Genomic DNA, 15967 nt, shown 5'->3' on the forward strand with positions numbered 1-15967 from the left:
AAAAATGTCAAAACGTCAAAAGACCAATGGTTAGCCTATAGGCCTACTGTTTTTATGTAACTTTATTGTAAGTGGCTTTAGACAAAAGTGTCTGCCAAGAAACAAACATAAACATATATGCATGTATGTTCGTATGAAGGCTATGCACAGTATGTATGTATGTGTACTGTATGTATATATGTAGGTAGATATCTACCCATCTATCTAGGCTTTCTATCTACTTATCTATGTGTTTGTTTATTTATTTATTTACTTACCAGCCACCATCTTCTGACCTTGCATGTTAATTATCTGCTTACAGTAAAACCCTATTTTAGCACTAAAGCCGACGTGCTTAAGACGTCCAACATTGTCACCAATTCAATTCAATTCAAGGTAGCTTTATTGGCATGACAAATATTTCTTTGCATTGCCAAAGCAGGACATCAAACAATACAATACAGAACATACGATAGATAAGACATTTATACATATAAACGTGTGGGTGTGTGTGTGTGTGTGTGTGTGTTTGTGCTGAAAATGGTAGGTATTTCATGTGTATAGTGTGTATGGTGTCTAATCACTGTCCCTCGCTCTATGGCATTCAGTGACATATTTAGCAGCAAGAGCTGCTGTCTGTCCTTGCTGTCCAAGTAAGACAGGCAGTACTTCCAGTTCTCCCAGGTTTCGGAACTCCGGGATTAGGTTGGTAAATTTATCGAAGTAGGTATCTCTAATTAGTTCATATTTCTTACATTGAAGAAGAAAGTGCACCTCCGTCTCAACCTCACCTGTCGTACAGTGACCACAGACTCTTTGCTCTCTTGGCAACCATGACTTTCTTTGTCTGCCTTTTTCTGTGGCTAGGCTGTGGTCACTGAGTCTGTATTTAGTCAGGATCTGTCTCTTCTTTATATCTCTGACAGTAGAGAGATATTCTTTTAATTCATATTTAGATTTTATGGACCGATAACATTCTAGTTTGTTTTGTTTTTTTGTTTCATTATGCATCTCTCCTGGACAATCTGGAGAGGTCTTTGAGAGTACACAGGCTTACAACATGGATGGAACAATGGAACACTTAAAACTTTATCATGAAACCTTCATTTCCATCCTTTACAGTAGGTGGCAGCATTGTAACTAATATTTGGAGGGCTCCCCTGCCTCTAAACCCCAAAAGGAGAGTAAAGGACAAATTCGCATAGCTTCGAGGGACGTCTGGTGGAGAGGTGCTGTCACAACAGGCAAGTACATTGTGTTTTGTTTTGTTTTCAGTTAAAATTAAGTGTACAGTATGTCATTCGGAATAAAGAGAGTTGCTCCCATTTTAAACTCGAACAATTCGAAGCATTAGTCATATATTTAGACAGTGGCTTAAATTATTTCACATCACGGACCTAGCTAGCCAGCTTGTTCGCTTGATGTGCTTGATGGTTTTAGCTTTGCTATCTGCTAGGTATATTCTGAATGCAGTTAGCCTTGGACCTTACTGGCTAGGTTTGTAGCAATGCTCCCTGTATTTACTTAGCAGCTATATTGTTTACACTCACTTTGGGGAATTGTGGAATCATTTTTAGCTGTACTCCCTCGTGTTTACGTACGATACAGTATATTAAACTCATATGTTGCATCAATGTATAGGCAATGTATGTCGCTCAGTAAATGTCTTAGCCTGTGCTTATCTGTGTTTATGCTGTCTGATTAAAACCTAGCGTTAGCCTGCGTTGCTAGCTAATATTTTGTCCTGACATAGCTAGCGCGCTAGCCAATTCATTGCGGATAGTTTAATATATTTGGCTAGTTCTTCTTTCAAGAGTTTATTAATAGTTTCACAATACCGATGTGAAATACGGTCAGAAATATGTTTGTCAAATTCTTGCAGTTGCTCTCTAATAGAGTAATTAAGACCAAGCTAGCAGTGTGTCGATTCAGTTTGTTCTATGACATGCCTTCTGGGCCTAGCTAGCTGTTTGAGCTAACGTTACATTGAATACATTGGTATGTTTTTTTGAGACTTGGGATAAGTTGCCAGCGCCATAAATGGAGAGGTTTCTAAGAACATTGCGCTGTTAACACATGATAACTTGTTAGTTATTTTTAAAAGACTTTAGTAGATGGTGATCTAAATGTGTCCAACTAGGTGACAGCATGTTTGTTCTGTAATGTTACTTGCAAGCCATGTTCTCTAGTAAACAATGAGTTTCTGTGCGACTAGGAGACTTGTTCAGTCCAGTTGGCAAGGCAGAAATGCACGTCTTGTAAGAACATGACCGCAACACGGGTTAAAACGAATTATAAACACATTATAGCTGGTGTGGTTTCCACAGGCCTACTGAAAATCCCTATGCAAGCAAAAAAGAGGTTTGTCAGTGGTCAAGTTTTGTTTCCATCATCTTATTGCAAATTTAAGTGAAGGCATTCAGAACCACTGTAGCATAAAAAGTAAAGTTGTTTTTCAACCTCTTCAAATCATTTTAAAGTTGTGAGAGTGTCAGACCTAATCTGTTATCATGTTAGTTTACCCAAGTTGAATAAGTGTTGACTACATTGTGTAGCTTATGAATGCAGGGCTTGTATATTTTATAGATAGTGGTTGTCTTATCACGTGTTGTAAATGCCACCTCTGTCATATAGTATGTATAGTATGTAGTATGCTGTATGCACCTGTCCCATATTGATGATGCAATTGATGTACACACCCTGTGTTTTAGGTGGATGAGCAGTGTGAATGTGTGGCCTGCCTTAGCGTGATGGAGCAGTGTGCCTGCGTTGAGCGGGAGCTGGAGAAGGTTCTCCACCGCTTCATGACGTACAGCCACCAGTCCGAGGAGCGTCTGGACGAGTTGCTGAGGAACGTCTGCGAGCTGCGCAGTCAGCTGGTCGCCTTTGGTAAGGCCTTGATGTTAATGGACAGAGATACCGCGAGAAGAAAGACTTGAACTTGGCTATGCAATGATGTACAGCCAGTGTTTCATCTGGTAGAGGGGAAACTTGAGTTGGAAAAATATGGGGGCTGACAATTTCCACCCTCAGAATAATGTTCTATGTCTTGAAATAAGTTCATACTTATTATATAATAAGAATAACATTCAATAAGAATATGGATTGTGAGCCTGTATTATACTTGTAAAGTTTACCTGTTGTGATTTAACTTCTGATTCGATCTTTCAGGTGTGCAAGATGCAGACTTGTCCGTCTTTTCTCAAACAATGACCCAATGCTGCAAGGAAATCAAAGAGACAGTGCAGATGCTGGCGTCTAAACACAAGGACATACATGGCAGTGTGTCCAAAGTGGGCAAGGCTATTGATAGGGTGAGTATTTATTTGTTTAATTTTTTTTCTGGGTGGCGGGGGAGGGGGGGGGGCGGCAAGGACAAGGTGTATAACTACACCTCAGATGAAATGGCCTTTTCTAGACTGGATGAATAGTATGTACTCTAGGATATTTCTTTCATATTTTAGTTGGGAATTATGGCTTAAAAAGCTTAAAAGGGGGCGAAGGGGTCATAATGATTGAAATTGCACACATATGGCTAAGCCATGGGACAAGGGATGGACAGTAAAATTGTGAAGTAGGAAGCCTTCTATTTGTTGTTTGTTTTGCAGAATTTTGATGCAGAGGTGAGTGCGGTAGTTGCTGAAACCGTGTGGGATACGCCAGAGAGACAGAAGTACCTCAGTGAAACCATTGTAGAACACCTCTATCGACAAGGAATGCTCAACGTCGCTGAAGATTTATGCCAGGTACTGTAGTGTTGCTTAAAATACATTACAAATGGGCACATAAGACAGAACTCATTAAAGCGTTCTCCCAGTAAGAACGTGACTTTTAGAAGTGCTAGCCAAAAGTAGTTTAGGATTGAGCACCTTTTATACAGGTCATACCTTGGAGGAACCTGTTAGTCAGTCCTGGCTATCTTTCAAGTTAAATCTTAACAACCGCTGTCCGCAAATATTGTCTACCTGATCTCAAGGCATTTTCTCTTGTGCCATTTTTGTTATGTTTTGCAGGAGTCTGGTGTGGTTATCGATATGAGTATGAAGCAACCCTTTCTTGAACTGAATCGAATCCTGGAGGCTTTGCGGACGCAGGATCTCCGGCCCGCTCTAGAGTGAGTTCACTTTGCTCTTTTATGTTTAAACTGCAGGCCAGTAGCCTCGACTTATTTTCTCTTCGTGAAGAGAGTCTGGCCTTTCACGATTGGGGAAACATTTCTAAACCTAGCACCTCAACGGGCGTAGACTTTGTGGTAACTTTGGTTAGGCTGGACTGGTGATTTCAATCACATTGATCAGGGATGGCTATGACTTCCTACTTTGTCTATCCTTTACAAACTGATAATAAACCGCATCGGCAGTCAGAAAACAATGTATTTAGGCCTACCCTTTCTGTATATAAATTTACACATTCCTCCTACTGCAATGTTTTTTAAGTTTGTAGGCGTTGCTACTTCCGTTTACCACAGCCATTTTCGATTTTGCAACTAACATCAACCCCACTCATGCCTGATTGGCCAAGAAACATTAATGTATTGTAGGTGCCAGACTAGTATCTCAGTGAAATGAAAATGAGGGGCAGGGAAAAGTGACTTGAGACAGCCTAAGGCCTGGGATATAATTGCTTTTCTACGAAGCGTTTGCATACACAACCGGCTGCATGAACGAAACCTTGCTTCATTTCTACGAGGCCCCTACATGTGTTAGTGGAGGTCCTCACTTGAGGGCAGAGCACATAATTCAGACCTGGAGTTGTAAATAAAACTGATCTTGCATGCTTGTTTACAGTCACGTATTGCGCCTATACCATCGCCCCTTAACGTCCATGTAAATACTGCATCTCGAGCACACGTTGCATTAATGTTTGAGAATGTGCACGACCCACAGGATGCAAGATGCAGGATAACGTATGGCAGTCATGATGTGTACACTTACGCTTTGTTAAAAGCAAGTATATCCCAGGACAAGTGTGTCAGAGCCACGTCTTAGTGAAAACATCGTTGGTGTTTACAGTGCACTGGCATGTTCTGAAGTAGTTGAATTGCCCATTTGACTTGCACTAACTAGGACTCACAGATGAGATTTGATAAGGTCTTTTCCTGTTGCAACTACTTCCCAAATCAGTTTGCTAGCATTTGCTGACATAAACATGGTATTTCATATTTACTTTATGTATGTTTTCCTTGTGTTGCTTCAACCGAGCTGTCACACTATGCTGTCACACGATATCCCAAATCACGGTCTTAGTAAGTGGATATGTTGCGTGGCTTGCTCACTCTTCCTGACTTTCCCCAGGTGGGCCGTGACGAACAGGCAGCGGCTGCTGGACCTTAACAGCACCCTGGAGTTCAAGCTGCACCGCCTGTACTTCATCAGCCTGCTGAACGGCGGCATTGGCAACCAGATGGAGGCTCTGCAGTACGCCCGCCACTTCCAGCCCTTTGCCGCACAGCACCAGAGGGGTGAGTCAGCCCGAGGCCACTGCCCATTGGCTGCACAAGTGTTCCGTCCAAATGGTACATATCGAAATGTTTATTTATTTATTTATTTGTATGTACATAATCTTAGTGTGAATGAAGATGAGTTGATCAACTTAAGTTTGGATGCATCTGCATTACTTAGGAGATGGTTGTCTGTTTTTGCTGTTTTTAAATTAACGATATAGCTAGGGTCTTTGAGAGAAGGGTCATCCACTTTTTGTCAACCATAAAGTGATGCTCTGTGTGATGATTGAGAGATCTTGAGAGATCACACTTTGTGTTAAAAGGTCTGTACGAGGCCAAGGCTATGCTACGATGGCACATCAATGTCCCATAGGTTCTATATGGTGGTGTCTTAAAGGAGAATTCTGGTGTGATATTGACCTAAAGTGTATTGAAACATGATACCAAGTGTGAACGTATGTCTCATAGCCCATCTCGGCTTGTCCCCTGCACTCCAAAATCTGGCGCTAGTTAGCCGATGCTACCAACAGCTTTTTCAATAGTGGTGCTTCGGCATCGGGCTAGCCATGCAAATAAATTACTGTTTTACACCCATTTACGAGGCTCAATGTATCTCCACACTTCATTGGTAGACTTCCGAGGGCCCTGACATTTAAAACGAGACCTTGAGAACTTTGAAAAAGCACTGGTAGTTTACTTACAAGATGATTTATACAGACAGTATCTTCACGAAGTTTAGCGTTTGCAGCCATCTTGAATTTAGTCACGATAAGTCGAAAGCAACGTAAGAATGAACAGGTATGATAAGGGATCAGATTCCAAAAATAATTCAGTGGAAATGCATGGATTCCAGTTGCTGCTACTGGAAGAAACTGGAATCCATGCATTTCCACTGAATTATTTTTTATTAACGATAATTTTTTTATTTAATTATAAATCGTCTTGTAAGTAAACTACCAGTGCTTTTTCAAATTTCTCAATGTCTCCGTTTTAAATGTCAGGGCCCTCGGAAGTCTACCAATGAAGTGTGGAGAGACATTGAGCCCTCAGAAATGGGTGTAAAACAGTGATTTATTTGCATGGTTAGCCCGATGCGAAGCACCACTATTGAAAAAGCTGTTGGTAGCATCGCTAACTAGCCAGATTTTGGAGTGCAGGGGACAAGCCAAGATGGGCTATGAGACATACGTTCACACTCGGTATCATGTTTCAATACACTTTAGGTCAATATCACACCGGAATTCTCCTCTAATTGGGTTGGTGAAACTATAATAGATTGTATTAATAAAAGCCTGATAAATTTACTCATACCAGAATCTCTGTAAAAATCTCCTGTGGTCCCGTGCAGATATCCAGATCCTGATGGGCAGTCTGGTCTACCTTCGGCACGGCATTGAGAACTCGCCCTACCGGACTTTGCTGGAGACCAACCAGTGGGCCGAGATCTGCAACATCTTCACCAGGGACGCCTGCGCCCTCCTAGGCCTCTCCGTGGAGTCTCCCCTCAGTGTCAGGTGACTCGTCTGGATGTGCTGTTGACCTTTCACGCTAGTCTGTGCTTAATTGCATGCTCCGTGGACGCTCATGTCTCGGTTAGGTTGCCTTATGACTATGTGGTCTTAATGAGTCATAATCATGAAATCATGAGTCACAAAGTGCTCATTGGCCTGTATTGCCATTACAATAGAAAGAAGTGGAATACCAGCACACACAACCTTTGAAATGACTCACTTGCTTTTCTCCAGTGAAGCTCCATTCATGTCTGCTCTCCAGCCTCATTAATGTTGTTACCTCGTGTTACGCTGGCTCTTAACCATGCCATAGAAATAAAGCCAGACAACAGGATTAATGTTAACCCAAAAAGTATTTTATTTAAAGTAGTCAAAGATGATGAATGTCTGTAATCAAATGTCTAGGGGAAAGAAAAAGAATGAAGTGTATGCGTCAGTGTCTGTGTCAGTAGTAGGAAAGATGGAGGGAGATGGTGGGACAGAGAATATGCCTCAATGGCACCCAGGGCCCAACATGAAAGATACGCACGCACACACACACACACACACACACATATACACACATATATATATACACACACACACACACACACACACAGTGCCCCAACAGAGAGAGCGTAGAACCCCTTAAATACCCAGCCTCTACAGGTGTGCACAGTAACTAATTGCCAGTCTGCACTGCCCATGCACTGACTGCACAGAGCCTGATTGGGCCACAGGGGGTCGTAACACCATGAAACATCTATTATAATTATATTATAAGTGTATTACAAGTGTATTATAATCGTGTCCTAATGTAGATGAGTGTCCAGCTCCACGGTAGGGTCCCTACTGTTTACTTGTGTCACTTTTTGTTGGTCAGAGTGTTGGGAGTGTTCTGTGTGTTGTGATGCGCTGTGCGTGGCGTGGCGTGGCGTGGCGTGGCGTGGCGTGGCGTGGCGTGGCTGAGGCTAATCCAGCTGCTCTGTGTTTTGTGTTGTAGTTTTGCCTCTGGCTGCATGGCCCTGCCTGTCCTGATGAACATCAAGCAGGTCATCGAGCAGCGGCAGTGCAGTGGGGTGTGGACTCACAAGGACGAACTTCCGGTAACTCCATTCTCTGTTTACCGGCCTGTCGCAATCAAAACTGCTCTTTTGTAGAAATAATAATAATAATAATAAGAGACACCAAGCAGTGTTTTGTCCCTTACCAAACACATCACATTGCAAACATCATTGGGAACACTATATAGTACTATATAGTAGTTACCATATAGTAGTTACCTATGCACAACAGGGCCATTTTCAGCTTCCGTTTCTAAGTGTGTTACTTCCTCATCACACTTTCTTGTTCATAATCACAGTCTCAGATCGTTTTCTCCATCCACACATTCGCAAATTGGACCGTCATCTCGTCATGTCTTCTTTTCTGTCTGTCACCTTCCGAAAATAGGACCTAAGACATATCATGCATAAAGTCTACAGAGCTACATCAGGGCTGTGTGACTATACAGTGATTAAACTGTAAGCTAACTTACAGTTGAAGATGTAGTTAAAGGATTTTGTTTTTTGTGGTTGAAAAGTGTATAATCAGGCAGTTTTAAACTTGTGTTGTAAACATCATTCATAACCGTTTGTAGCCATAGCCTTTTTGTTTGTAATCATGAAGATGTAAACATCATAACAGTCTGTACTGTAGCTATGTGTGTAGCATGTTTATGGCTGTTCTATAATCCTGTTTAATGTTTGCGCGTGTGTGTGTGTGTGTGTGTGTGTGTGTGTGTGTGTGCAGATTGAAATTGACCTCGGTAAGAAGTGTTGGTACCATTCAGTGTTCGCCTGCCCCATCCTGAGGCAGCAGACCTCCGAGAGCAACCCGCCCATGAAGCTCATCTGTGGGCATGTGATCTCCAGAGACGCCCTCAACAAGCTCACCAACGCTGGAAAGTAAGACCTCCATATTTCCCCTTCCTGTAGTTGCCAACCCCACTCATGAACCACTGTTTGGACAGCAGAGAAAAATCTAGATGATTTTATGTCTGGAGGGGCTTGGGTTTGATTTACACAGACACAGTTATTTCCGAGACTATTTATGGCCTATATATGACCCTTTAATTCCTAATGACGTGCTCTACCACTTCTGTAGTTTCTAAATTCTTAATGGTGCTTGGCATTATAAAGTACATGAGGGGATAAGACTTCTATTTTCATAATCTCAGATGCAAGTGGTGTTAAGCCTCGAGTCTGATGCACTAAAAGACTCTACTTATTCTGGAGACACTCTCAGAGAGTCTCTGTAAATTACTTTTCTGTGACTATTGAAAGACTTCCTCACTCTCGGTGCCCCATAATAATTGGCCCAAGACATTAGAGTGTGCGACCTCTTAATGCCAATGTTATTTGGATTAAATGAGAATAGGCCTTTTCATCATATGCAAGGCAAGATTGGAGTAGCGGTCTTGGCTGCCTATGGTTTGGTAAGGGAATGTGAGTGAAGGAGAATGTCCTGTTCACTCACACAGAAGCTGTATTCGGAGGCTGCATTCGGAGGCTGTATTTAGAGGCTGTGTTCTGTGTCTCCATGTCCAACAGGTTGAAGTGTCCCTATTGCCCTATGGAGCAGAACCCGTCAGATGCCAAACAAATCTATTTTTGATGTCCCTACGGAGGGCAAGCGAAGCAAACAGCGAAGACCGGGGGATTGACCAGACGCGTGAGCTGCGCTCCCAGACTCGACGACTGTGCCGCCCCTCCACCCACACCAGCTTTTTTTCTTTCAATCCCTCCCTCCCTTCCTCCCTCCTTCCTGTCCGATGGAAGACCTTCTGTGCGACGGAGGGTCCTCCCACGTCCTTTTTGGAGCAGTCAGGCCACGGCAGGATGGTGCAAAGTCCTCACCAATTTTACCAGTAGAGCAGAGTGTGTGTGTGTGTGTGTAAGTGTCTCTGGTCCAGAATTGTTTTAATGACAGTTAGAAAATGGATCACTCGTACATACATACATAAGATCATTCATTCACTCACTCATTTGTACACCCTCAATATTTGTCTGGTCTACTTTCGTGTGTGTGTGTGTGTGTGTGTGTGTGTGTGTGTGTGTGTGTGTGTGTGTTTCTTCTCTAACATGGATGGGGGGGTTTTTTTTTTTTTTTTTTTTCCTCTCCTTCCTCTTTCAGGATTTTTAAGTTTTTCTTAGTCTGCAAGACTTGGATTTTTATTTCCCCTATCTGTGTTCTTTGTCTGCTCACTTTTGAGGGGGAATGCGTGCAACTATTCTGAATGCGTGCAACTATTCCGAATGCGTGCAACTATTCTTCGGGTGAAAACACGACACGTTTATGCTTGACTGTTGTTTATTTACAGATGATATTTAAACATCATTATAAATATATAATATAAATACATAAAAAGCATAGACATATTTAGAGGCACGTATTAAATGCGGCTTGGGCTTTCTCAGTGATCTGTGCACACACACACAAAGCATATTGAATAAGGTGAAGGTTAACTCTGTGAATCTTGTCAGTAAAACCTAAGGTGATGTTTAAAGACTGTAGATTTTCTTTTTTCCCTAAATATGGATTACTGATTGTAAACTTCAGAGTGTCTCTCCCGGTAGGTTACTGGGATGGTGGACAAGTGTGCGAGTGAGTGAATGGGGGATTTATAAAAGTGCATATATTCATGTATCGGTGTGAAGACTTACTGATTATTACAGGTGACAGGGCAGGGAATTGGCAGATCTTGTGCTTTCTAGGGTTTCTGTTTTTTTTTTCCGCCTATTTCCAAGATCCAAGCCATTTTTCTTTGCTCTGTGTATGTATTTAACATATATTTTCTTGAAAGGAAAAAAAAACAACAACATAATCTACTGTGAATTGTGCTGAGAGACTAATTTTTCTTTTCCATTCATGGGTAGTCACATCTTTGTAATATATTCAAAGCGTGAAATAAATAATTGGTCATGCTATGAGATGACCTCACTGACTGACTGACCTGCAGTCGGACTCCTTGTTTTTCGTGTCCATTCTCGGTCACCCCCCACCCTAACCTTTTCCTCCACCCAACTGGAGGAGAACCACATCTGTCTGTCACAATGAACAAGGTCAATGGACTTGTCACTCTTACATGAGTGACCTTCACTTTAACTTGCACGCCCTCCAGATCTGATCATGATGATGATTGTTAGGACGTAACGTAAACAAAACAAGTCAAATTGGTGTCTGTGACCTGTTAGCCGTCGTAACGTTCAGTGAAGTGTCACTGGAGTGTTGTGCTTGGCTCCTCGTCAGTGCGCTCGCATCCAGATACGGTTTGGTTGTGAGTTTGGTGAATTTTTAATTGATCAGCCATTTCCATCTCTCATTACATCACCCCCATTACCATTGTCCACATTGAACTCTGGAGTAGATTATTTTTCTTTTTTTTTTTTTTTTTTTTGCTGCTTAGTTGTTCAACAGCAGTCAATGTTTTGTAGGAGCTCATTGATTAATTTTGTTTTGTACTGAAGATGTTTGATGCCTGAGGGGAGGAGCATTGTTGTGGAAAGACCCTGTTGTCCTCTGGGTGATTCGCTGTTTATGCTTCTTGGCTTTTTACCAGTGTGCCGACAAACAAACGAACAAATCTCTTCCCTTTAAAATTTGAACGCTTTTGCTGCTAGTTTGCTTGCTTTTTTAAATTTAGATGTATGGATGATTTTGGAGGAAAAACGACAGTAACCAACACCATTTGATAATAACAATTTCTGCCAAAAACAAACTTGAATCGTCATGATAGGAGATTGAGATATGAGCCTGAGCGTAAAGTGCTGGCTGAAGAACTTCACTTGAATGTCTGATCAGCAGTCATGGTGGACCAGGAAAAGGGAGAGTGTGGGAGGCTTTGAAAGGGTGTTTTGAGGTAAATCCATCATCACCCTGACCTAGATATGGGCTTTTAAGGCAGCTCAGGCAAGAACGATGTCAAAAGAGGCACTGGACACCTGCTTTTTCAGCAGCTAAACAATGTGGGACTGGCCTTGAGTGGCATCAGTGAATATGTGTGTGTGTGTGTGCGTGAGATTTTGTTTGAGAGGTATGCTTTGATTGTAGGGAGGACATGGGAATGCATGGGGTCTTGTGTGCGCTTGATTCATTTTTATTTTATTTTTTTCTGAATTGTTTCATTACTTTGGTAGACAATCACCCATTGCCTCCCTAAGTATGAACCGGATTGAATAGATCGCATCCAGAGCCCCAGCCTGTCTTTTCTTGACCTCTCACGATTAACATTTAGAAAATTGTATGATAATAAATGTGCATTTTTTTTCTGCTAACAGTTGTTATGCAACTTCTATTGTAAATATTTATCCTCTAATAGTACAGTATGTTTCATATTATACTTGCATCTTAAAATAAAAAATAAAAACTTTATACACTATACTGATTTCTTTTGTGCCTGTTTTTCGTGACCACTTCCATTAAACTGAAGATGAGGTAAATTTATGATGACCCATAAAATTAATCCACATTTTCACTATTCACTGAAAATTGTGCACAGTCCAGTTTTCCCCTCTAGAGGGAGCTATTTGTGTACAGTACAAGAAGCACAAGAGGTGTTTGGTCTACTGATGGAGAAGAGGTGCTTTTAGGCCTCATGCAGAATGTGCATGAAGGCAACAAGGTCATGTTAAAAAAGCACACAGAACTCTACGTGCACCTCTGTAGTAGGCTACATCAGTGACTAATTTGTGACTAGACTCACAGATGAATGAAGGCAGTTTTACATTTACATTTATTCACATGGCTCTCGACTTACAAGTGAGGAATAATATGCAAGCTACTGTGCAAAAGAGACTATAGTAACAATATATATCACCATACCTTACAGTTAAGAACAAAATTATGCATACCCCTGGCAAATATTGATTCAATGTTGATTTTCTCTTTATCAATATGTTTGTTCTGACTGAAAATGACACTGCCACATGTCAAAAGGTTGTAAGACAATGTGGTAGAAGCATGAAATCAAAAAAAGAAGCAATTTCATCTTTTTTACCATTTTTATGAAAAATGGCGTGTGCAAATTCACAGCTCTCAAAATGGTTCTTATAATACCTACCAAGCCTCTCCATGTCTCCACAATGATTCTAGACTGAACTTTTAACAGCAATCTGGGTTTTGTGTCAAGAGCGATTATTTGTTATCCCTCTGGCCTTCTGCTCACTTTTTTGACGGATTGAGGTCTGGACTATGGCTGGGCCACTCTAAAATTTCGGTATCGTTCTCGGTTAACCATTTCTTGCCTTGTTTAGCTGTTTAGCTGTATGTTTTGGATCATTGTGTGGTTTAATGGTCCAATGCCGCCTTTTGGGGCAGGTCTCTTGGCAGACAGCCTTATCAAAAGATAAAAACGCTTATTTTTTTGATTCCATGTTTCTACCACATTGTCTTACAACCTATTGGCATGTGGCAGTGTCATTTTCAGTCAGAACAAACATATTGGTCAAGAGAAAATCAACATTAAATCAATATTTGCCAGGGGTATGAATGATTTTCTTCTCAGCTGTATATACAGTACAAGGTAACCTGAGGAGAATTGTTTAGAAGCTGAAGTAGAACACGGATGGAGGATGTATTAAAGACAGACACTAGTAAGTCTTGCAATAGTACTTAGAAATTATGTTTAATTTAAGAATGATTATGTTACAGAACCTTATGTTTTCCTTAATCTAAAGAGAAGGCAGAGGTCCCTCTGTGCTCAATTGAGAACTAATACCGTACCTCTAGCAGTGGAAGTGGGTTGAAAGGTACACCTGAACGCTTATGTTTGTGTGAATTCTGTGATCTTCAGGTTGTGGAAGATGAACTTCATTTTGTTTTTTATTGTCCTTTATACTGCGACTTAAGGAACTCTCTTTTTGAATCAATTCAGTTAAAAAATCCAGATATATTTTGAAATATGAAGGGGAGATTTTGTGCTGGCTGTTTGAAAATTATGTTTTTGCTTTGGCAAAATGTATAGAAAAGGCCTGGTATTTGCGGCAAAGTATTTTGTATCCCATATGACAAGCCATCTCTATGTGTATGTATCCTTATTTTTAGTGGTTTAGTTATGTTATGTTGGGTTCTGTGTTACGTCACGTGGTTATCTGGAGATAACAGTAAAATTATTACTGCAGTGTCTAATAAGCCCATGAGGGCTAGGCACCATGGTGTTTGACACTTAAATAAACAAATCAATCAATCAATCAAGTACAGGCCTCAGTGACTGCATGTTTGTAAAAATGCCAGCAATTCATCCTCATCTGCTATGTCCTGAAGTGTGGGCCAACTAAGCATGTGAAGCTATAGTGTGAACATGCCTATATCAGTATTCCCCATCTATTCTGCTTTCTATCAGGCTGTCTGATAACCGGCTGGCTGGGGGGATGGTCCCTTCCCTCCATGTGAACACACTTCACTTAAAATAGCTGGACGCTGAGCATAGAGGGCGGCTGAGGCCAGTGCTCCATTAATCTGGCTGCGCTGTTCAGATTAATTGAAAAACAGACAAGTGTGTTGAGCATGGTGCCCACGCTCCTGCGCTAACTCCACACAGCAGTCTTTTTTAACATGCTTCCTTACGTAAAAGGCCTCATGGTTTATCGAGTGTGGGCTTTATGTAATGTTTGAATCCTGTGGATGAGTCAGTTGTGCACTTGCCACTTTCTCACTGATGAGAAGTACTGTATTGACTCTTCCATCGTGTGTGTGTGCGTGTGTGTGTGTAGTTCACTCGGGGTGCTGCAGAGGCTGTTTGAGCGTGGCAGTAACTACACACATAATGTACATAAATCTCATCGACTTCACAAGCTAATTGGATAAGCCTTTTTACAGCCATCCTTACAGGACCACCTGCTTGCTTGCTTGTGTGTGTGTGTGTGTGTGTGTGGAGGCAGCTTGCTCGGCCAAACACCCCACCCTACCCTATACCCCTCTCCTTTCGCAAATCCTCCCTTGACAGTTTCCATGGGTACACCTGTTCCTTGAGCAAATAAAGACCCTCCTATGTTTCTTTCCCGGGACCTATCATGGCTGACCTCTGACCTCAAAAAGTCCAAAGTCGGCAAGGTGGTATGCGAGAACCTGGCTAAGTGGAGGAGGGGGAGTTAAAGCCAGTGAGCATGAGATAGGAGGCACAAGGACGAGACTATTTCGGGATACCCCCCCAAAAGCCCATACCTCAGGGCTGCCTATTTTCTTTTAAAGAGGGCTATAAACTCCAATCAATAAAAGTGAGCTTAGAGAGGAACAGAGGGCAGGAGAGAGAGAGAGAGAGAGAGAGAGAGAGAGAAAGAGAGAGAGAACATTAGAATGGTAACAAAGCCCCAAGCGGAGTGCTGGGAGTTCTTAGGGTTTGGCAGCTCTCTCCCTATCACTCACAAGTGCACCATTGTTCTTTGGGACACTGCAAGGGGATGGGGGGCACCTTGATTTCTTTTCCATAGACTCCCTTGTGTGTGAACTTGGGAGAGAATAGAGAAGGCATTGTCCCTCCACAATGGTTGATCTCAACTGATCAATCACACTCAATGTACACTGCAGCAGACCTGACTGTTCTCCTTAGCAAAAACCTTTTGAAGGCCCAACACAGTGGGATATTGCACAACGCCATCCTAATATGCATTCCAATTCCATGTAAATCAGAGTCTGTTCTCTGTCCAAGTAAAAGGATATTTATTGCTTGTATTACATATTTATTTGATTGTTTGGTAGCATTAGCAGTTTTAGCGGGATGTATGGATATTTTGTGAACGTACGCAAGTCTTATCCCGTAACGTCAGATTCTGCCAAGATCAACACTGCAGTCCTAATCTCTACTGTTGCAGCTGAGTATTATAACTAAGTATTCGTTTGGAAACTAATATTTCTAGTTTGGACACTAATAGGCGATTTCAGGAGGAAAATCAACATAAGAATGTTTGCTTTAAAGCTTTTAATGGACCATACAAGAAAATCAACAACATACTTGAAAGTAGTATTATGACAACATATGAACTAACCTTCTGTTTTTATATACAATATACCTTGTGAT

General features: G+C 41.6%; 1 protein-coding gene across 3 annotated transcripts; it reads left to right on the top strand.

Annotated features, from left to right (window-relative positions):
* The first annotated feature begins 1127 nt into the window (after positions 1-1127).
* rmnd5b (required for meiotic nuclear division 5 homolog B) lies at positions 1128-12331 on the top strand. Of its 3 annotated transcripts, none has more exons than XM_048231032.1 (10): positions 1128-1223; positions 2691-2868; positions 3151-3293; positions 3588-3725; positions 3993-4093; positions 5274-5494; positions 6771-6936; positions 7916-8018; positions 8704-8858; positions 9504-12331. In XM_048231032.1, exons 2-10 carry the CDS (start codon positions 2730-2732, stop codon positions 9565-9567), a joined length of 1230 nt encoding a protein of 409 aa, XP_048086989.1. In that variant the 5' UTR covers positions 1128-1223; positions 2691-2729; the 3' UTR covers positions 9568-12331. The 3 variants fall into 3 exon arrangements, with proteins under 3 accessions (XP_048086989.1, XP_048086991.1, XP_048086990.1); XM_048231034.1 differs by having other exon boundaries at positions 1129-1223; positions 5274-5440; XM_048231033.1 differs by lacking the exon at positions 1128-1223 and adding an exon at positions 1260-2340.
* Positions 12332-15967: the final 3636 nt, after the last annotated feature.

Source organism: Alosa alosa, chromosome 21 (genome assembly GCF_017589495.1).
Source record: "Alosa alosa isolate M-15738 ecotype Scorff River chromosome 21, AALO_Geno_1.1, whole genome shotgun sequence".
Lineage (NCBI taxonomy): Eukaryota > Metazoa > Chordata > Actinopteri > Clupeiformes > Clupeidae > Alosa > Alosa alosa.